This window comes from Ovis aries, chromosome 2 (genome assembly GCF_016772045.2).
Source record: "Ovis aries strain OAR_USU_Benz2616 breed Rambouillet chromosome 2, ARS-UI_Ramb_v3.0, whole genome shotgun sequence".
NCBI classification, from domain to species: Eukaryota; Metazoa; Chordata; class Mammalia; order Artiodactyla; family Bovidae; genus Ovis; species Ovis aries.
The window spans coordinates 117,368,307-117,390,571 of record NC_056055.1 but is presented as its reverse complement, the minus strand read 5'-3'; the positions used below and the strand labels follow the sequence as shown (position 1 = coordinate 117,390,571).

General features: G+C 37.4%; 1 protein-coding gene across 4 annotated transcripts in view; it reads left to right on the top strand.

Moving 5' to 3' along the window:
• UGGT1 (UDP-glucose glycoprotein glucosyltransferase 1) overlaps positions 1 to 22,265 on the top strand; it is a 116,291-nt gene that overhangs the window by 16,932 nt on the left and 77,094 nt on the right. For all 4 annotated transcript variants that reach the window (XM_012130346.5, XM_004004484.6, XM_060411070.1 and 1 more), the window contains exons 6-15: positions 1,102 to 1,276; positions 2,588 to 2,684; positions 3,536 to 3,614; positions 5,719 to 5,819; positions 6,501 to 6,600; positions 7,863 to 7,923; positions 12,099 to 12,190; positions 13,377 to 13,527; positions 17,240 to 17,359; positions 18,439 to 18,524. In XM_012130346.5, coding sequence (XP_011985736.2) covers positions 1,102 to 1,276; positions 2,588 to 2,684; positions 3,536 to 3,614; positions 5,719 to 5,819; positions 6,501 to 6,600; positions 7,863 to 7,923; positions 12,099 to 12,190; positions 13,377 to 13,527; positions 17,240 to 17,359; positions 18,439 to 18,524 — 1,062 coding nt within the window. The remainder of the gene's footprint in view (positions 1 to 1,101; positions 1,277 to 2,587; positions 2,685 to 3,535; positions 3,615 to 5,718; positions 5,820 to 6,500; positions 6,601 to 7,862; positions 7,924 to 12,098; positions 12,191 to 13,376; positions 13,528 to 17,239; positions 17,360 to 18,438; positions 18,525 to 22,265) is intronic.

Genomic DNA, 22,265 nt, shown 5'->3' with positions numbered 1-22,265 from the left:
TATCCTCTCATACTTTTGTAAACAGGATAATAGCAACCTCTTCTTTGAGGTTGCTCTGTGCCAGAAGTGCCAAGGGTGTTTGAGGTGAGGAAATTCTTCTTTAGTGAGATTACCTACTCAGCATCTGTCCTGTGCCCACCAAATGATACGAGTGCTTTTTCCTCAGGGTGATAACCAGAAATGCAGTGAGCAGCATTCAGCCATTCAGTGGGGAGGTGTGGACTTTTGAAATTGGCTGCATGGCAAAGTGCTGTTCACTGGGGAAAACAAGTTGACCGACTTGAAAAATTCTTTGTTTCATTTGTTACAATAATGCAGACCTTTATAAAGAAAAGAGTGATAATGTTTCCTCTTCTGAGGTGTGGTAACTTTTTAATGCATTGGCATATATCCTCTTATCCTTTTTTCTGTGGTTATACATTTATGCAGGTAGGTGGGTTTATTTTTACTAGAGGCATCTTCCACTTGGCACATGTAGGTGTACTTCCTTGAGAGGGGCTGGTAGGTCATAACATCTGTGTGTTATGATCTGTTAATACCTGATGCCATTCTTAAAGGAGCTTTCTTGAGGGGGGGAGTTTCAAAATTTATGACGAAAACCTAAATAAATGTCAGATCCAGTAGTAGGATGATCATAATGGTAAAACCAATAGAGAAGGGAGATGCTGTGATTGGGCAATTATATGCTTAAAATCATCCCCACTGTTTTGCATTACTCACACTTAGGTTTTCAGATAAAAGATAATTATATTCTATTTATATAGTAGAATAGTTTACTAAAGTTTTAGTACTATGAGGTCTGGATATGTATTTGTTTCCAGGCTCCCCCACTTCTTTAGGAATTGATAACAATTTCTAGTCAAAGTCTACATTTTATAATTTATATAATTTACATTTGTTATGTTTAATTATGGACCAATAAGACTTATATCTGACAGTATTCTTACTAACTAAAAGCTGTTTAAGATTGTGATACTCAATTTTCTATTAAGATGCTTATAATCTGAAATTATCATTGCTGTAGCTTCGTTTTGTACTGTTTTTAACATTTAAAAACTTTTTTAAAGTTAACAGTCTTAAGCTTTTAATATTTATTTTCAGACCAAAACCTTTATTGTTCAAAGGAGATCACAGATACCCCTCATCTAATCCTGAAAGCTCAGTGGTTATTTTCTACTCTGAGATTGGCTCTGAGGAGTTTTATAATTTCCACCGACAACTTATTTCAAAAAGCAATGCAGGCAAAATAAATTACATATTCAGACATTATGTATCAGTAAGTATTGACTTGTTTTATACTGTTTTAAATGTTAATTTGCCCATGACAACCTTCGCCCTTAAGCTAATAATTTCCCCCTTTATAAAATGACTTGAACTACTTCTTTGGAAACCGTGGTACTTTCATCAAATCTGTTATTTATACTTTGCTTGCCTTACTGAAGAAATGTAAACAATTATGCTTTAAAAATTTAAAAATTTTTAAATAAAATTATGCTTTAAAAATAGCTTCCCAAGTGGCTCAGTGGTGAAGAATCTATTTGCCAAGCAGGAGATGCAGGTTTGATCCCTGGATCAGGAAGATCCCCTGGAGAAGGAAATGGCAACCCACTCCAGTATTCTTGCCTGGGAAATCCTGTGGGCAGAGAAGCCTGGTGGGCTACAGTCCATGGGGTCACAAAGAGTCAGACACGACTTAGCAATTAACACCAGTATAAAAGTTAACGTTCTATTTCAAAATGGACCATGTAAATTATATTTAATTTCATCCACATTTAATATGGGCATCATACTATGAAACTGATTCTTGAATTCAGTACCTTTCTAAACCCTTTTTTTCCCCTCCTTTTTGGAATTTTTCATTTGATAGGAGGAGAATGTCTAAAGAGATAAAATCTAGCAGAATTGGTTTGAAATTAAGGTTTTCAAACTTTGTGTAGCATTTAGCATTTAAAATATTTATATGTAATGATCGTTAGCCTTTAAAGTCTCTTTGTCATATTGAGCTCAGTAAATACTGTTAAGTCCATGCGGAATAAAAAAATTAAAACTTACATGAGCAGAAGCAGAGTTGTCAGCATCCAGTTTTTGACCCTGTCCCACTATGCTCTATTGCTGGCCATCCTCATTCAGGATGATGGTAAGCCTGTGACATTTGGTCAGCCCAAACCCTACCTGAAGACATGTAAATTCAGTAGAAAAATGTACACACACAAACACGCATGTTTACACATATGGTCTCAACAAAGCAATTCAAGGTTTGAAACCTTACCAGTTTTCAGCCCTGTGTAGGTCCAGAACTTCTTTTTTATTTTCTCCATTTCTTCATGCGGTTTGGTGACCATCACGCTTCCCACTATGCCTTCATCCAGTTTAGCTTCTTCCTTGGAATTTCGGTTCTCACACTTGTGGCAGGATCCACAATCTGAGGATTTCCATAGAAGTTCAAGCGTATCATGAGTACCTGATCCTAGGTGATGACTGCATGGCATTAATGTGGTTGCACTCTGTATGCCATGGTGCATTAAGAGCTAGGTGGTCATGATGGCGTGGGAGCTCGGTGGTGATGGATTGCTTGCTCTGTCTGCAGAACCCCAGGAAGGAGCCTGTTTACCTCTCTGGCTATGGTGTGGAGTTGGCCATTAAGAGCACCGAGTACAAGGCCAAGGATGATACTCAGGTGAAAGGTGAATTTGTAAATTAAGACCAACGCGTTTTCTTTAGATACGACAAATTAAAGGGGAATTTTTTTCTTTAATTAAAAAGAATAGATTTAGGAGAATGATGAAGCTGTGTTTAAATCTTGGTTCTGTTATGTTTGAGTTGGGTGACAAATTATGTGGGTCCTAATTTTTTACTCTGTAGAGTAAAAAACGTGGTTAATGATATATGGTATTTGTGAGGAGAAAATAAGATGTGTAGATAAAAAAATTTTACAAAGGTTTTTGTACAATGAAGTTCAGTAAGTAGTAGCTACTGTTACTGATAATAAGTAACTCACAAATAGTAATTAACTTGTGATCCAATATGAAATCTTAAACTATTATGTAACAGTTTAATTTTGTTGTTGTTGTCGTCATTTTCTGACTTGGAACAGTTTATTATGGATACTTCTTGTTGTAATATGCTAGGGTTTTGAATTTCAACAAGGTTTATGTGTACTCTTTTTATGCCTTTTGCTTTATTTTAAAGGTAAAAATGATTGATTTTGGTACGTGGAAGGTAGCCTAGTATTTCATCATTTTGTTCTCAATAATTATATCTAGGCTTAAGTTGCCTAGTTATAGATTCCTCAGAATTTTGATATTGAAATACCTGTTATTCTTAATTTTGAAGTATTTAAATGTAAAAATTTCCAAAGTTCAAGAAAAAATACAGTCTTACTTTATCCAGGATCACAGGCTATATAAAAAACACATTTATAAATGCTATTATAGTTTCAGGTATTTCAAAATGTTTCCTTATATTTTTCAAATTTTATGAAGTTAATATTTTTATATTCTGAATGATTAGACATGTAATTGCTGTGCTTTTGTAGGAACTGAAGTTAACGCCACAGTGATTGGTGAAAGTGATCCTATTGATGAAGTTCAAGGATTTCTCTTTGGAAAGTTAAGGTGTGTATTTTCTTTTGGGAGAGGGTTTTACTCTCTTTAACTCTTTAGGCTTCTTAGCATTGTAAGTATCATCTTTCTCATTACTATATCTCCTGTTTCTCAAGAGTACTTTACATATGTAATCTGATATGAGAAGATGACCATTTAGTTTCTAGTATGTTTATGATTTTTAGTAATTCTGAAGCACATTATTCTTACATGATACTATGACTGCCTGCTTATGGCTTAAGTTGATTTCCCTTTTTGGACCTTGTAGTTGATGCCATTAAAGTTACATTCCACTTTTTGATTCACATAGTAGGAGAAATCTAATAATTTTATGTAATCTTTTCCTGAGAAAATCAAGTGTATTTTAACTTAAAGAGGTTTTAGCTATTTTTTTTGCTTGTTTTTTGTCTCTTTAAAAAAAAATTATTGAAGTATAGTTGATTTATAATGTTGTGTTTATAGCTATTTACTTATGCTCAGCATAGCTTGAAAAATTGCAAAAGAGTTATAATAGGTATGGAGGATTTTATATGCTCCATTGAAATACATTTTATTGCGATTTGCTTTATATGAAATAAGATAGAAAATGGCTTTTTGAAGAAAATTTCGTTAACTGTTTTATGAAAGCATCTTGGAATTTTTTACCTGAAAAATCTTCTTAGCTCTTATTTTAAATGTTGCAGCTATTTCTGATATGTCTTCTCATTGTTCTGAGCCCTGAATTCTGCTCAGGGCTCAGGGAAATCTTAATTAGGACATCTATGGTGTGCTTTTTTAAAAAATAGAAATTGTATTTGTAGGTGTAGTTTCATAGACTTTAGCTTTAACATTTGGTTGAGTAAAATGATGTAACTAAAGTTTAGCAGAGATGATTTCGTGTTGAGTGACTGCACATACTGAGTTCATCCTGTGCCTATGCACATTTCTTTGTGTTGAGCACCAATTATGGCCTCAGTATGCAGTCAGGTTCCATTCTTATTGCATCTAGATTTCCATAATTCCTTTTCATATTCACGTTTTATGTTTGTTTTTTGGATAGCATTATGATTTCATGTATTTACAGCACAAAGGTATTGTGTAGAATATTGAAGACATTTTCCTTTATGGACATTCAGAATAGTTATTTAGCTATTTAAAGTAATTGACCCATTTTAAGACACTTTCGGAGAAGGAAATGGCAACCCACTCCAGTGTTCTTGCCTGGAGAATCCCAGAGACGGGGGAGCCTGGTGGGCTGCCGTCTCTGGGGTGGTACAGAGTTGGACACGACTGAAGCGACTTAGCAGCAGCAGCAGCAAGACACTTTTATCATGAAGAAAGGTTTGTAATAACTCGAATGTGTTGGTTGGATGGTGAGTGATCTGAGTAAATGTTTTACTTTTGGCATTTAAGAAGTTTTGAGTTAGAATATTTAAAAACAATTAGTCTATTGCATCTGTGCTTCTGATCTAAATGATGGATCTCTGCCTCTGAAAACTTGTTTTACTAACTTTAAATAGAATGCACTATACTTTGAGATAAAACTAAGCAAAATCCAGTTATTTTGGATAGCTTGAATTATATTCACGTGAGTAAAGGATTTATGGGCAGGTATTGAAAGAAATTCATTTTGGGACTGGCAGCAAGATATTTGCAGTTTTATTTTGAGAAATTAAAAAGATTCAGGAAAAAGAGAATAATATACCTACATATCACTCAAAATTGATTGTTGCTATCATACTTGCTTTTCTGTATGAAAAAACTGTGAATTGAGTTTTTTTCCCTTCAACACAATGCCTTCTTTTCCTTAAAGCAAGAAAAGAAGAAACAAGTTGAGTAAAACACAGTGAATAGAGTTGAGGTCCTCTCTGTTCCCTACTCTCAGTCCCACTCCTCTCCATCCCCTCAAAGAGAGAATCACTATGTAGTGATGCGTTTTTAAAATCTGTGTTAGTTTTTAAATGAACTTATTAATTTTTTTTAAAGAAAAGTAGTTATACTTTAATATTTTTCCTGTATTGTAGGATTTTTTCTATTATATAGAGGGAAAAGTCATGAAGATAAATTTGAGGTCAACTTTTAAATGCTTTGGGAAAGAAAAGACACATGAAAGGAATTGATTTTGTGTTTCTTTCAGAGACCTGCACCCTGACCTGAAGGGACAGTTGAAAGAACTCAGAAAGCATCTTGTTGAGAGCACCAATGAAATGGCACCTTTAAAAGTCTGGCAGTTGCAAGGTAATAAAAATGTAGAAGAATCGTTCTAAATTTTACAGTGTTAAAAAAGTTAGAATTTGTATTTGTTTGTATTTATTCACAGATTTTAAGGGTCATGTGATTTATTGTGATTTATCAGAAATGGAAGGAAGTCCTTTTGTAGACAGGTAACACTTAGCAGAATAATATATATTTATAGAAGAGTACCAGATCTTTCTCTCTTTGACCAGATGTGTTAGTTTGTAAAACTAGAAACAAGCTTGTCAGAAGCTTTGTGTTTCTACATGTACACATTTATTAAACAGTTGGATGCTAAAGGCATCTCATATGGCAGGATGTGCTCTTCTGGTCCAAAGAACTATATATCAAAGTTTTTTTCCCAAGATAATCTACTAAAATCTTTTGCTATACTTTGTGATATGTTGTAAATTCAGAAGAAGGAAAAGGATTTGGGATGGATTAATCTGTGCTAAATGTGTTGGTATGTACCCTAGTGTTTATGCAGGCAGATTGAGAAACAGCTACAGTAAACACTTTAGGAGCCTATGAATTGAGTAAAACCTGGACACTCTCTGAAATGGTGGCATTCTAAGGTATTCTTAATTACCAAGAAAATAATGGGAAATAAATGTTTTTTTCCTATTTCTCATTTCTCATTGTGTTAGATTAATACACTTCAACTTCTGTTTGACGTTGTTGCAGATCTAAGTTTTCAGACTGCTGCACGGATCTTGGCTGCACCTATTGAGTTAGCTCTCGTGATTATGAAGGATCTCGGTCAAAACTTTCCCACCAAAGCCAGGTAACACAGAGTAATACAGTTTTGAGACAGTCTTCTTTTTAACATGTGTCTGATTATGTCCATGCTTACGCCATGTTGAAGCCACTAAAATATGAAAATGCCTAGAAAACTAAAGTTCTGTTGCTACCAGTGCTGTACCACTAATGGTATCATCTTTTCAAGAAGGCACCCTTGCATTGTGTGGTTGAAGAGAGTAACTTTGCAAATACTCACATTCCTCAGCAATAAAACAGAAATAACAGTACCTGTCTTTCAGGATTCAATGAGTTAACAAAATTTAACATATGCAGACGTAACTAATCTAGGGTCTGGTGTGGACTCTAGTGCTTTTCTTCCTAAACAGTTCCATATATATCATCTTAATCAATCTTGATGAAGGAAATGAATTATAGAGGCTGACTTGTTCATAGTGACTGATTAAGGTTTTGAATGCAGCTCTTCTGCATTGCTTTCATTTCTATAAAGGTCCTCTACTTCTCATAAATATGAGACAAACTTGTTTAAAAGCCACATTTTTAGAAACTTAAATGATTGTCAGTCCTTTGAGTAATTGAATGAGGTGTTTTAACTGAGATGCTTTTGTAAATAAATTTGTTTACTTGGTTAGTCTTGGAAAACACTTAGACAGGACTTAACAATAATGTAGTACATCCTTATTTAGTCATGTGTGCTGTTGATATATGCATGTGAAGTCGCTTCAGTTGTGTCTGATTCTTTGTGACCTTGTGGACTGTAGCCCACCAGGCTTCTCTGTCCATGGGGATTCTCCAGGCAAGAATACTGGAGTGGGTTGCCATGCCCTCCTCCAAGGGATCAAACCTGATCTCTTATGTATCCTGTATTAGCAGGTGGGTTCTTTACTACTAGTGGCATCTGGGAAGCCCTGTTGAAGACATACATATGCTTAAAAGGGTTGAGCAGTCTGTAGCCTTAACTTATTTAACATTATCCTTTTATTCTATGAGCTGTAGAGATGATGTATAGGAATAGAGTTGCATATATTTAACTAAGTTCCTGGAAATAACTGCACTTCCATTAAAATTAGCTATTACTATTATTTTTCCTTGGTTTTATAGCTTATGATAATGAACAAATATACACATCTGAGAGGAGAAATTTATTTTATCAATTGTAAAGGTTTAGTTTTTTCCATTTAGTTTTTTTTTGTAATTTATTGAACCGTGTGTTGTTTCATATAGGGAAATTGAAGTCATGTATATCAAATACTAAACCAATCACTGATAATATTTTTCTTTCCTTAGAGCAATAACAAAAACAGCTGTGAGTTCAGAACTTAGAGCTGAAGTGGAAGAGAATCAGAAGGTACTAACCAATGGAAAATAGTAACCTTTCTATTTTGTATTATATCTTTAAAGATGCACAATGTGAGTTAAATCAGTGACATTTAATGGTTTTGCTCTTCTTTTATTAAAGATGATGATATTTTGATTCATTTCTGGAATCTTTTTTATACTTTCCATTTTTAATCACAGTTGAATATGAATATAACTCAAATAATGTTATCAGTTTCTTTAGAAAAATAACATCCCCCCTATCATGTCTCACTCCCTATGTATCCCCCTTCCCAGAAGCATCTGGTTTCAACTCCTGATTTCTTTTGATATTTATCTCTGGATTCTAGCAAGCTTAAATTGGTACTTTCTCATTTTCCAGCCTCATATATTGGCTTCTGTTACAATGGTGAGGTTTAACTTTCTTTCACTGCGCTTCCTCTCCTCCCACTGTCTACCAATACTTCATATTGGCACTGTCCCCGTCTCTCTACTATCCCTTTAGTTTTGTCATGATTATATCAATTTTGATCTGCTTTACTGTGGACTGGTTGTTCTTTGTGTCTAGTGTTGTGCTGTGCTTAGTCGCTCAGTAATGCTCGATTCTTTGCGACTCCATTGATTCTAGCCCACCAGGCTCCTCTCTCCATGGGGATTCTTCAAGCAAGAATACTGGAGTGGGTTGCCATGTCTTCCTCTCTTTATGTCTGGTACATATCAGTTATCCTGGGACCTTCCTTTAACCTCTTTTGTTGAATCTCCTATCTCTTGGATTCCATGTCTTCTTTGATTTTGGGTTATTCCCTTATTTTCGTATAGCAAATCATTCTTCATGAGAAGGGTTGTGTGTGAGGTAAATTCTAGGAAATCGGTTTTCCTTTTTTTTTTTTTTGACCATCCTATGTTGCATGGATCTCAGTACCCTGACAAGGGATTGAACTTGCGCCTCCTGCAATGAAAGAGCAGAGTCTTCACCACTGGACCGTCAGGGAAGTCCCTTCTGTTTCTGATTTTATCAGTAGCTTGGCTGGGTATAGAATTATAGGTTGGAAGTTATTTAGAAGTTTGAAGGCATTGGTCTTTGGAATTTTGGTTTCCATTATGGCTTTTGAGACATCTGAAGCCTTTATATGCTGGTTTTTTTTTTTTTTTTTGAATCATAGGATCTTTTCTTTGACCCTAGTAATCTGAAATTTCACAGTGATAATGCCAAGAAAGGCAATGCCAAAAAATGTTTAAACTGTCATAAAATTGCACTCATTTCACATGCTAGCAAGGTTATGATCAAAATCCTTCAAGCTAGGCTTCAGCAGTACGTGAATTGATAACTTTCAGATGTACACACCGGGTTTAGAAAAGGCAGAGGAACAAGAGATCAATTTGCTAACATTGTTTGATCATGGAGAAAGCAGAGGAATTCCAGAAAAACGTCTGCTTCTTTGGCTGCATTAAAGCCTTTGACTGTGTAGGTCACAAAAAAACTGGAAAGTTCTTAGGGAGATGAGAATATGAGGTCACCTTACCTGTCTCCTGAGAAACCTGTATGCAGGTCAAGAAGCAACAGAACCAGGTGTGCAACAACTGACTGATTCAAAATTGGGAAAGGAGTACATATTGTCACCCTGCTTATTTAAGTTGTATGCAGAGTACATCATGGGAAATGCTGGGCTGGATGAATCCCAAGCTGAGAGTTAAGATTACTGGTTGAAATATCAACATCCTCAGATAAGCAGATGGTGCCAGTCTGATGGAAGAAAGTGAAGAGAAACTAAAGAGCCCCATGAAAAGGGTGAAAGAAGAGAGTGAAAAAGCTGGCTTGAAACTCAGTATTCAAAAATCTAAGGTCATGGTGTCAAGTCCCATCACTTCATGGCAAATAGAAGGGGGAAAACTGGAACAGTGACAGATTTTATTTTCTTGGGCTCCAAAGTCACTGTGGACAGTGATTGCAGGCATGAAATTAAAAGATGCTTATTCCTTGGAAGGAAAGCTATAACAAACGTAGACAGCATATTAAAAAGCAGAGACATCACTTTGCCAACAAGGGTCCGTATAGTCAAGGCTATGGTTTTTCCAGTAGTCATGTACAGATGTGAGAGTTGGATCATAAAGAAGGCTGAGTGCTGAAGAATTGATGCTTTGGAACTGTGGTGCTGGAGAAGCCTCTTGAGAGTCCCTTGGACAGAAAGGAGATCAAACCAGTCCATCCTAAAGGAAATTAACCTTGAATATTCATTGGAAGGACTGATGGTAAAGTTGAAGCTCCAGTACTTTGGCCCCCTAATGTGAAGAACATTGGAAAAGACCCTGATTCTGGGAAAGATTGAAGGCTAAAGGAGAAGAGGGTGGCAGAAGATGAGATGGTTAGATGACATCACTGACTCAATGAACATTATTCTGAGCAAACTCTGTGAAGTAGTAGAGGATGGAGGAGCCTAGTGTGCTGCAGTCCATGGAGGTGCAAAGAGTCGGACACGGGTTAGCAACTGAACGACAACAACAATGCCTTTTCAAAAAGTCTTTGTACTTTTTAGTGGTTGGTGGACCCTTTACATCTGGAAAATCATTTCCTTTAGTTTTGGGAAATTTTCTGGACTTATTTCTTTGCATTTGGTCTTTTTGGTTTCTCTTTTCTGTTTTTCTAGAACTCCTGTTTACTCTTAAGATGTTATACCTTCTTGACTTGTTTGACCTAATTAAAAATGTTTTATTTCTTGTTTTCTAGTTCTTTTGTCTTTTATTTTTAAACTTTCTGGGATGGATCTTCAAACCATTTGTTGAGATTCTCTTCTTTAGTTGTCAAATTTTTAATTTACAAGGGTTATTGTTACTGGGTTCTCCTTTTTATGGTGTTACTTTTCTGAAGATGTCAGTGGTTCATGTGTGTGTTTTCTTCTCTTTTCATAGTCTGTTTGCTTTTAAGTTGCCTTTCTTTTTGTCTTGGCCTCTTGTCTTAAATGTTGGAGGCTTTCCTGAGATACCTGGTGATCTCTCACTAAATACTTATATTGGAGAGCAAGACAGTAAAAAACTGATTGAAAGCCCTAAGAATGCGCCTCTGTGACTGTAGGCTAAGGTGATATGGCCGTTTCTTAGGGTACTCCAGTGACAGATCTTTAAACTTTTCGTCTTAAGCTGTGTAGTCTCCAGAAAAGGATCTTCTCATCTTCTGCCTGGCAGGGTTGTTGAAGCCCAATAGAACAGAGCATTTGATAACTTCCACTCGGTCACCTGTTTTCAGCATGGGATCCCCGCCCTCAGTTGTGTTTCATTTCTCATAGATCCCAGTCAGTAGGGTGCTGTGTTCACAGCCTTGGAGTGAGCAGATGTGGAGTTTCTCTTTCCTGTGTAAAAACTTCTGATTCTCATTGATGCAGGTTTCTATTATCTACCCTTCTCTTGCTTATCATTTATCTTCTCAGGGCAAAGAAGCAAAAGCTGTGGCTTTGGCATTGTTTTGTTTTATGTTTTTCCCACACAGTGCTAGATAGATCTTAGAGTTCATTTCTCTTGGTCCACTGACTGGGATCATGAAGGGAACTCAGCGGTCCCTGCTGCTCACTCCCAGCCCTGGGAGAGCTTAGGGATCTAAGTTCTGTTCCTAGCATCTGATTTGTTTCTTTCCTTCTCTTATTGTGTGGTGTCTAATATATGATTAACAGTTCTGATTTCCTTGGAGAGGAAGAATTGAGTGGAAAGGATAGAAGTCAATAGAAGCTATGATATGGCATCAAAGCAGTGTTTCCAGTGGGTTAGGCAGTTCTGAAGGCTGCAGGGGCTGTGCAGTCGTGTGTGTCCCACCATGACTGTGAGCATCAGTTGGAGGGCCCCCTAAAGGCCAGGCCTTAGAGAGCTTGGGTGTGTATAGGTGCCGCCCTTAGCTCAGCGACTCAGTTTCTTGATATGCCTTAGTTTGGAGGTGTAAGGGAGGTATAGGGTTTTGAAACCCTTTTGGATCAGATCCCTGGACTTCATCCAGAAGGCCAGCTGTTAGTGACTGCTGGCTCAACCTTGACTAGTATCACAGACAGGCAAGGGTAGCAGAAAAGTAAATCTCAGCACTTGGCTTATTGAATACCCTCCCTACCCCAACATTGTAGGAAACAGTGTAATGATCATTGTCAATATTTGTGTATAACGCCAGAAACGTGGATATTTTTGTTAAACATTCTCTTCCTACTCCTTAATCAATTTTTAATATTTCAGTATTTCAAGGGAACTTTAGGGTTACAGCCTGGAGATTCAGCACTGTTCATCAATGGACTTCATATTGATTTAGAGACACAAGATATATTCAGGTATGGATAAATATTTTTTACTCTGGAAAGTTTTAATAATGTATGGCTCCTTGTGATATGTCCAGACTGTTGTTCCTCCTTGATGTGACATGCTGCAAAACCTGATGACCTACCAGCCCAGTGAGTGCATTTAGGTAGTCCATATTCTGGCTGGGATGGGCAGAGTGATACTTTGCCATTTTTTATCATAATGTACATCTGATACCTTGGACATTTAAGGTCCAAGTGTCTATCATTTGAATAGCTATCTTTTTGTTAAAATGTGGTTTAGGATTAAATTTCTCTAAATTGTCCCCATGAATTTTGGGGTAGGTGGGTATGGAAGATAAGTGGAATTCTGATTTTATCCTTGAAATTAAAAGTGACATAGTTGACACTAAGGCTTTATAATAGTGAAAACAAAAGCTGTGGTTGGTTAATGCTGCAGAAGAAACAGCTTCCACAGTAAGATACTTTTCACATTGATTTAATTAAGCTTTTATGTCCACATACTGCTTTCAGACCTAGTAAAAAAATTGGTAAAGAACACATTAAAAGACTGCTCTTGTTTTTATTTTATATTAAAAAAACCTTTAATTTCCCATACTATTACAAACTGTGTACTAGCTTTTTGTAAACACTTTTCAATAATGCAGAGATAAAGAAACTAAAATGTAAAGTCTTCATTTCGTTTCATCTTCTTTAATCTTCCTTACCCTGCAGACCTTTCAAGTTGGGTGTGAATTCCTCCAGACCTTTTTCTGTGATCATATGTATGTGGGCCTTGTGGGAATTGATACTGATATTGAAACACATATTATTTAGTGTATTTTTTGGTGTTCCTAAATTATTTTCAGATAGTTGTAGATTCATGTGCAGTTATAAGAAATAACGGGGAGATTACTTTAGTGTTTTTAAAAACATACGGTGTAAAATCCAGATTTAGGATTATTTCATCCTCAAATTGTGTGTGTGTGTAGTTAATCTCTACACAATGTATACATTGGTAAGTATAAATAATATCAACCAAGAAGCAAGTCTTACCCACTCTGTTCTGCATATTTGGATAAAATGAAGCAAGGGAAGAATCTCCTCTTTTGATTTCTCAACTACTGTGATGGGGCATTGAGTTTGAACTGATGAATTTTTTCATGGTGAGAAATGTTTTTTAGGGCCCTTTTTCCTAAATACTGTTTTTTTCCCCCAGTCTGTTTGATATATTGAGGAATGAAGCTCGGGTGATGGAGGGTCTACATAGACTGGGAATAGAAGGCGTTTCTCTGCATAATGTCTTGAAACTGAATATACAGCCCTCTGAGGCCGACTATGCTGTAGACATCAGGAGCCCTGCTATTTCGGTAGGTATTCCGTGAGTGTCCAGGGGGTGATCTGGCCAATTATTTTATTATGGATCTCGCATTTGTCTTCTATGAAAGATAAGTTATTCCTGTCATCTCTTTCGTTGGCATCAAAGATTTGCAACAACTGCTTATATGGCATATGTGTATATAATAAAGTAGGCTCTTAAATGCTCCAGAAAGTAGAGTCATTTGGTTTAATGTGGCGAAGACAGTGATTTTTCCTATTTTACATCTCCGTAGGAATCGGCTGAGCACCTCTTGGGAAAGGGTTTAGTTGTTTTAGTTGCATGCTAGTCTTGTGTGATTTTGTTTAAAAATGTTATTTTAGCTACCAAGCCTCTTTAAGAAAAGACTGACATTTTATACTGAATGATTTATATAGATTAATGTCTGCTGTGTGATGTCTCTGGGCCTTTGTCTCCTCAGATATGAGAGACTAGAGGGATTGGAGCTGCCTGGGGTAGTTGTGGTGAAAGTGATACAAGCGGTAGAGATGTACCCGCGCCTTTAGCTCTCCAGGCCCTTTTTCGTGCTGTCTGTCCTGCATTTATTTTAGGGAAATTTTTTGGGAAGGGGAGTAATACAGAATGTAGATGTTTCCTGCTTGAGTTCTCACTTGGTGTTATAACTGTTATCTTGATGAACACTGTTACATGATTCGTTTTTCCATAGAATTTTTTTCATTACAAAGTAGGGATATTGACATAATTAACAATCATAGGACCCATTGCCATACTTACTAAATGTTAGTTTAATCATTTCATGTTTCCTTGGAAGAAAAGATGTTTCAGTCAAAGCCCTCTTTATATCTCCTTCTAGTTCCACCCCTCTCCTCCCTGCAGGTAATTCGTCTTTTGAAGTGGGCATGTATCCCTCCTGTCACTTATTTGATCATTTTCTTCCCTGTCATATGTTTTCAAAATTTTGAAAAATGCCATATCTCAGTATCCTTCAGTTTTTCAAGACTTATCTGCTTGATACATAAAGGTCTAGTTTATGATGTCATGTTTTACATTTTTCTTATTTTTTAAAAATATCTTTTATAAATTAACAATGTGGAATTTAAGACATACAAAAGAGTGTGTATTGAAAAAAGTCTTCACTGAGCTGTCCAGTTTTTCTTCCTAGAAGCAGTAGGCTTTATCAGTTCATTGTATATCCTTCCAGAAATACTCTTTATATACATGAACAAAATATTATACACATACTTTCCCACGCTGCTCTTTTGTACAAATATTATGTACCATGTAATCCATTCATTTTTTATGGATATTTTAGTCAGTTCAGTCACTCAGTTGTGTCTGACTCTTTGTGACCCCGTGAATTGCAGCACGCCAGGCCTCCCTGTCCATCACCAACTCCTGGAGTTCACCCAAACTCTTGTCCATCGAATCAGTGATGCCATCCAGCCATTTCATCCTCTGTCGTCCCCTTCTCCTCCTGCCCCCAATCCCTCCCAGCATCAGAGTCTTTTCCAATGAGTCAGCTCTTCACATGAGGTGGCCAAAGTACGGGAGCTTCAGCTTTAGCATCAGTCCTTCCAAAGAACACCTAGGACTGGTCTCCTTCAGTATGGACTGGTTGGATCTCCTTGAAGTCCAAGACACTCTCAAGAGTCTTCTCCAACACCACAGTTCAAAAGCACCAATTCTTCGGTGCTCAGCTTTCTTCACAGTCCAACTCTCACATCCATACATGACTACTGGAAAAACCATAGCCTTGACTAGACAGACCTTTGTTGGCAAAGTAATGTCTCTGCTTTTGAATATGCTATCTAGGTTGGTCATAACTTTCCTTCCAACGAGTAAGCATCTTTTAATTTCATGGCTGCAGTCACCATCTGCAGTGATTTGGGAGCCCCCAAAAATAAAGTCTGATACTGTTTCCCCATCTATTTCCCATGAAGTGATGGGACCAGATGCCATGATCTTCGTTTTCTGAATGTTGAGCTTTAAGCCAACTTTTTCACTCTCCTCTTTCACTTTCTTCAAGAGGCTTTTTAGTTCCTCTTCACTTTCTCCCATAAGGGTGGTGTCATCTGCATATCTGAGGTTATTGATATTTCTCCGGACAATCTTGATTCCAGCTTGTGCTTCTTCCAGCCTAGCGTTTCTCATGATGTACTCTGCATAGAAGTTAAATAAACAGAGTGGCAATATACAGCCCTGACATACTCCTTTTCCTATTTGGAACCAGTCTGTTGTTCCATGTCCAGTTCTAACTGTTGCTTCCTGACCTGCATACATATTTCTTAAGCGGCAGGTCAGGTGGTCTGGTATTCCCATCTCTCTCAGAATTTTCCACAGTTTATTGTGATCCACATAGTCAAAGGCTTTGGCATAGTCAATAAAGCAGAAATAGAGGTTTTTCTGGAACTCTCTTGCTTTTTTGATGATCCAGCGGATGTTGGCAGTTTGATCTCTGGTTCCTTTGCCTTCTCTAAAACCAGCTTGAACATCAGGAAGTTCACAGTTCATGTATTGCCGAAGCCTGGCTTGGAGAATTTTGAGCATTACTTTACTAGCGTGTGAGATGAGTGCAATTGTGTGGTAGTTTGAGCATTCTTTGGCATTGCCTTTCTTTGGGATTAGAATGAAAACTGACCTTTTCCAGTCCAGTGGCCACTGCTGAGTTAATTTTTTACTGTTTTGAGCAGTATTGTTATGGCCCTTTTGTACCTCTCTCTTTGTGCATTTGAGAATTTAATATTTGGGATAGATACCTAGAGCTGCAGTACTTAGTGGTAGGATAGTAGCAAAAGTTTCATCTTTGAAGTGAAGTGAGGTGAAAGTTGTTCAGTCATGTCCCACTTCTTGTGACCCCATGGACTCTCTCCAAGCCAAAATACCAGAGTGGGTAGCCTTGTGGGGTAGATACCTGGAGCTGCAGAACTTTGTGGTAGGATAGTAACAAAAGTTTCATCTTTAGTAGGTCATTTTCTCCAAAGTGACTATTCCAGACTTCAGAATTGGATGGAAATGCCCATTGTTCTATATTTTTGCCTATTCTTGGATATTGACAATATGAATGAAATTACACTGTGCTTAGTTTATACTTCTTGGATTACTACCGAAGCTGTGTATCTTTCCTTCTGTTAATTGCCCATTTAAAATTCCTCTATAAATTCCTTATTCATATTCTTGACCCATTTCTATTTCTCGTACATTCCTTGACTTTTTAAATTGATATGTTAGTTCTGTAGGTATTCTTGACACTAGTCCTTTATTGATTTTGTAAGTTGCAAATACTTCCTTATATTCTGTGGCTTGTGTTTTAGTCACTTTTTAAATAAAATTATTTATTGATTTATTTTTGCCTTGCTGAGTCTTCCTTGCTTCATCTGGTCTTTCTATCGAGAGCAGGGGCTACTTCCTAGTGGCCGTGTGTGGGCGTCTCCTTGCAGTGGCTTCTCTTGTTGCCGGGCACAGGCTCCACGCTTGTGGGCTTCAGCAGTGTGGCACATAGGCTTAGTTGGCTCACAGCGTGTGGGATCTTCCTGGACCAGAGATCGAACCTGCGCTCTCTGCATTGGGGACATTACCACTGGCCCAGAGGGAAGTACTGGTCACTCATTTTTCTACTTGATCTGTTTTTGAAAATGGTCTTTTCCTGTGTGATTCTTCTTGAAATAAAGTCTCAGTGTTATTTTTGCAAATTTCGCTGGTGGTAACTAAAGTATATACACCATGTTGTGTTCTTTGTTTTGTAGTGGATCAACAACCTGGAGGTTGATAGCAGATACAATTCATGGCCGTCGAGTCTGCAAGAACTGCTTCGCCCCACCTTTCCTGGAGTAATCCGACAGATCAGGAAGAACCTGCACAACATGGTGAGTGGGGCTCCTTGTGGCTGGGCCATGGTCTCTGTTTCTCCCTTGCCTTCTTCCTTTTCTCTCACATCTAGAGCTCACTTCTCTCCTTTGCTAGTTGCTTCTCTGCCTCGCTCCCGCCCCCCACTACCGCCACTAAACATGTTCTTTTTCTAGCTCTGTGTTCAAACTGAAAGGGTTTGGAAATGTATTCATTGTAGGGCTATGGAATGTCCGTGTGTAAGGGATGCTCCTCATCTTTAACCTGAAGGTCTAGATTGTCTTGAGTTTTAAGATGGTTTTCCTTTTTCACTCAGAAGATAAATTATATACCGTTTTTCTTGAGTAGCTTAGTCCCTAAAATTTGATAGTTCGGTTTATTCTCTTAAATAAATCTTTGCCAGCTCCTACTTTTTATCCTTATTCCACTGCTTTAGAGAGATAGAGGTTCTTAGTTGGCCTCTTTCCCCGTCCCATGTCTTTCTCTTCCCTCATGTAGCTCCTGAAGAGGCGGGGCCGGTGAGGGCCGAGGTTGGCTTCCTGAGAACTCTTCAGGGAAACGATCTTCTGTACTTCCATCCCTCTTTTGAAACCCCCTTTTTTCCCTTCCTAGTCAAAATTTCAGTCTTTTTTTTTCTTGGCATATGAAATAATTTATTAAACGAGAACTTTATTTGATTCAATGAGATGGCTATTATTTTTTAAAGCACATCATGAGAGCTTAATACATGATACCTATTATTGTGGTCTAAAAATTGGGTTCTGTCCTTTGAAATAAATACCCAAGAAGCTAATCTCTGTTTTCTAAAGTGGAAGAATTAATAAAATATGTATTGTTAAGTAGTGAAGGATAGGAATAAGGTATCTGGATGTAGTTTTCATGTTAGCATAAGATCATGAGAAAATCATTTAGTCTTTGAGTACCATGTTCTTTGAATACAGAAGGAGGGTAACTGCTATTTGTATAATTTCTTTTTTATAAGGTTCAAAAGTAGCTGGAGGGAAACGGCCAACCCAATAAGAAGACTTAAGGCATTTTTCCTGACCCAGTGACATTTGAATAAATGTGATTTCATGTTTTCCTTTCCCTCTTCCTATAGGTTTTCATAGTTGATCCTGCTCACGAGAGCACTGCAGAGTTGATGAACACAGCTGAGATGTTCCTCAGTAATCATATACCACTAAGGTAACATCATTGTTGATTTGATAATATAACATTTAGTTGAGGTTTTGTTTGTCATTCTTAAATGCAGATCTGGTACTACTGAACTTTAGGATAATTAATTGTGGGGATCATTAATAACAGTTTTATCTTTAGCTCAGTATGAAGCCAGTGTATTTTGGGGTAGAGAACTTGATTCTTAATGAATAGAATCTTATTGTCATTGAGTTATTAGTAAATAGCCCATGTAAAAATAGCATGTGATCTCAGTTTATTTTCCAGTGGAAGGGAATTTTCCTACATAAGTGTCCGCATCACAAAGCCCACCTCCACTTTTGGCAGAGATAAGAAGTATTGCCAAGAACTTTTGTTAGACTCAGAGCTAAATGTATACACAGCTTTTTATAGATGCAAACAGACACATTTATTTCACTAAATAGTTTTTACCAAATCTACCAACAGAGTATTTAAATGGCTGAATTTCCACTGTGCCTTTTAAGAACAATGTTTTAAGGTTTTACATATAAAGGTTAAGGTATTTTCACTCACATTCTAAATAATATCTGATAATTTTATGAGTTGGTAAAATTTGAATTCTTAGAAAACATGAAAATAAAGAGGAAGAGAGCTCTTTAGTTAACAAATGTTATTGTGTGTTCCATACTTAGCACTGAGCTAAGTACTATGAGTGGTATATAAGGCACATTTCTCCCCTCTTGGAAAAGTACAGCGCCTACTTCCTGTAAGATACTTGGTTAAGTGCTGGGTGATATCCTTACTAGTTATAAGTTCTTTGGAATTTCAGGGAAACAAAAGACTATAGATGGATATTTGGGAAGGACAGAGGTTTCATGGCAAAATTGGATTTAAGTAGACTTTGAAGAAAAAGGTGGGTTTTCACTGATGGAAAAGCAGAGGTTTTGCATTCGATGAAATTTTTAATATAAACACGAATACTACCTGGCTCAGTGGCGGATTATAGCCAGAGCTATGTTTGATTAAAAGGGAAATATAAGAGTAGTCATGTATGGATGTGAGAGGTGGACTGTAAAGAAAGCTGAGCACCGAAGAATTGATGCTTTTAAACTGTGGTGTTGGAGAAGACTCTTGAGAGTCCCTTGGACAGCAAGGAGATCCAACCAGTCCATCCTAAAGGAGATCAGTCCTGAATATTCATTGGAAGGACTGATGCTGAAGCTGAAACTCCAATACTTTGGCTATCTGATGTGAAGAATTGACACATTAAAGGCCCTGATGCTAGGAAAGATTGAAGGTGGGAGGAGAAGGGGACGTCAGAGGATGAGATGATTGGATGGCATCACTGACTCAATGGACATGAGTCTGAGTAGACTCCGGGAGTTGGTGATGGACAGGGAAGCCTGGTGTGCTGCAGTCATGAGGTTGCAGAGTTGGACACGGCTGAGTGACTGAACTCACTGAAAAGAAGAAAAAGAAGTTGGCTCATGGCACACAGTAGGCACTAGTTAAAAATTTACTGAATTGGATTGAGAGACAGGAACAAGGAATGTGGTCTTCGGATTGCAAGGGTAGATAAGAAGGCACTGGCCTCATAGGCATGTTGTGAACAATTAGGGGAAAGGCAGACCAGCAGTTGTTTTCCTTTGTTGCGTTAATGTGGTAGCTGGGTTGTTGGCAGTTCAGTGAGGAGAGGAGAGAACGAATCTGAGAGCCTTCTTGCTGGTCCTTGATGAGGGTTCCAAAGTCTGAATTTTGGAACTTAGTTAACAGAACGACTTTGATGCCCTTTTTAGAAACTGAATACCTGGGAAAGGGAAGTATTGATACTTTTTGAGGAGATAATTAGGTTCTCTCCCTTATTTTTATTTTCATAAAAATAATATTTAGGTCATTCCTGCCTGGAGCTTATTCATATGATTTTTGTCATAAGAGACATTAAAAAAAAAAAAGACAATTTTTAATCCAGAAACAAACCCTCTCAACCACCTTATCTTTGGATACACAAATTTTCCACTTACATTCTGAGAGCATGATGCTTGAAATATGTTTATATTTTCTTCTATTTAAGCTGTACTTTAAAAAAAATGAATAGACTTTGTACTTTTTAGAGCAGTGTTGATTAATTAACTGATGTTGCTGCATTCTTATTAATGAAAGTCCAGAGTTTACATCTGGGTTTACTGTTTGTGTTGTACATGTTGGGAATTTTGACAAATGTATAATGACATTTTCCGCCATTATTTTGGAGCAGTATCATAGATTAGTTTCACTGCCCTAAAAATCTCTTGGGTGTCATCTATTGGTTCCTCCCTACCTCTCTCCCAGCCCCTGCCCGCAAATGACCTTGTTACTGTCTCTGTAGTTTTGTCTTTTCCCAAATCATAATGTATATAACATTTTCAGATTAGCTTGTTTCACTCAGCAGTACAGTTTGCTTTTAAGTTTTGTCCATGCCTTTTTGTGATTTGAGACCTCACTTCTTTTTATCACTGAGTAATAGTCATGTGGATGTCTTATAGTTTTCAATCCATTTGCATGTTAACAACATCTTTGTTGTTTCCAGGTTAGGGCAGTTATGAGTAAAACTGCTACAAGAATTTGTGTGCAGGTTTTTGTGTGGATATAAGTTTTCATTGCATTTGAGTAAATGCTGAGTGTGATTGCTTTATCTCACTGTAAAATGTGTTTAGTGTCTTGAGAAACTGCCACATTATATTTGAAGTGGTTGTATCATTTCACATTCTCACCAGCAACAAACGAGTGTTCCTATTGCTCCACATCCTTTCCAGACAGAGTTTTCTGTTTTGGGTTGTACCCTTTCTCCTAGGTGTATGGTGGTATTTCATTATGGTTTTAATGTGAAATTCCCTAATGACAGTGATTTTGAGCATCCTTTTTTTAAAAAAAACAATTCTTAAAAAAAATTTTTTTTAAATTAATTTATTTTTGCCCACACTGGGTCTTTGTTGCTGCACCCTGTCTTTCTTTGGTTGTGGCAAGTGGGGGCTGCTTTCTGGTTGTGCTGCATGGATTTCTCAGGGCGGTGGGCTGTCTTGCTGTGGAGCATTGGCTCATGGGCTCGGTAGCTGTGGTGCAGGGGCTTAGTTGTCCTGTGGCGCATGGGGTCTTCCCTGACCAGGGATCAAACCTGTGTCCGCTGCATTGACAGGTGAATTCTTAACCACTGGGCCACCACAGAAGTCCCTGAATGTCTTGTAATATGCTTTTTTGCTGACTGTATGTCTTATTTGGTGAGATGCTTGTTCAGATCTTTAGCCCAGTTTAACTTTTTAAAAATTATTAGTTTTAAGAGCTCTTAGCATATTCTGCATATCAGTCCTTTATCAGATATGTGTTCTGCACAGATTTTCAGCTAGTCTGTGGCTTGTCTTCAGTCTCTTAGCAGTTTCTTTAGCAGAACAGAAATTTTTAATTTAAATGGAGTCTAGCATACCCAGTTCTTTTTGTTGTGGGTCATGCTTTTGGGGTTAGACCTAAGAAGGTATTGCCAAACCCGGGATCACCTCATTTTATCCTGTGTTGTTTTCTGTGAGTTTTACAACTTTCTGTGTTTTACGTTTATGTCTGTGATCCATTTTAGTTAAAGACTGGCCATTCTTCATTGCTTTTGCTCTGAGATGGAGTCTAGTGGCCTACCTATTGCCAGTGCAAATCTTTTCGGCCAGTCTGTACATGTGTGGTGGTGTATCTTTGTGGTTTGTTCCTTTAAGTTTTAAAATGTAATTAACTTTGGATATAGCTTTTTACCTAAGGACAGTAGTAAAA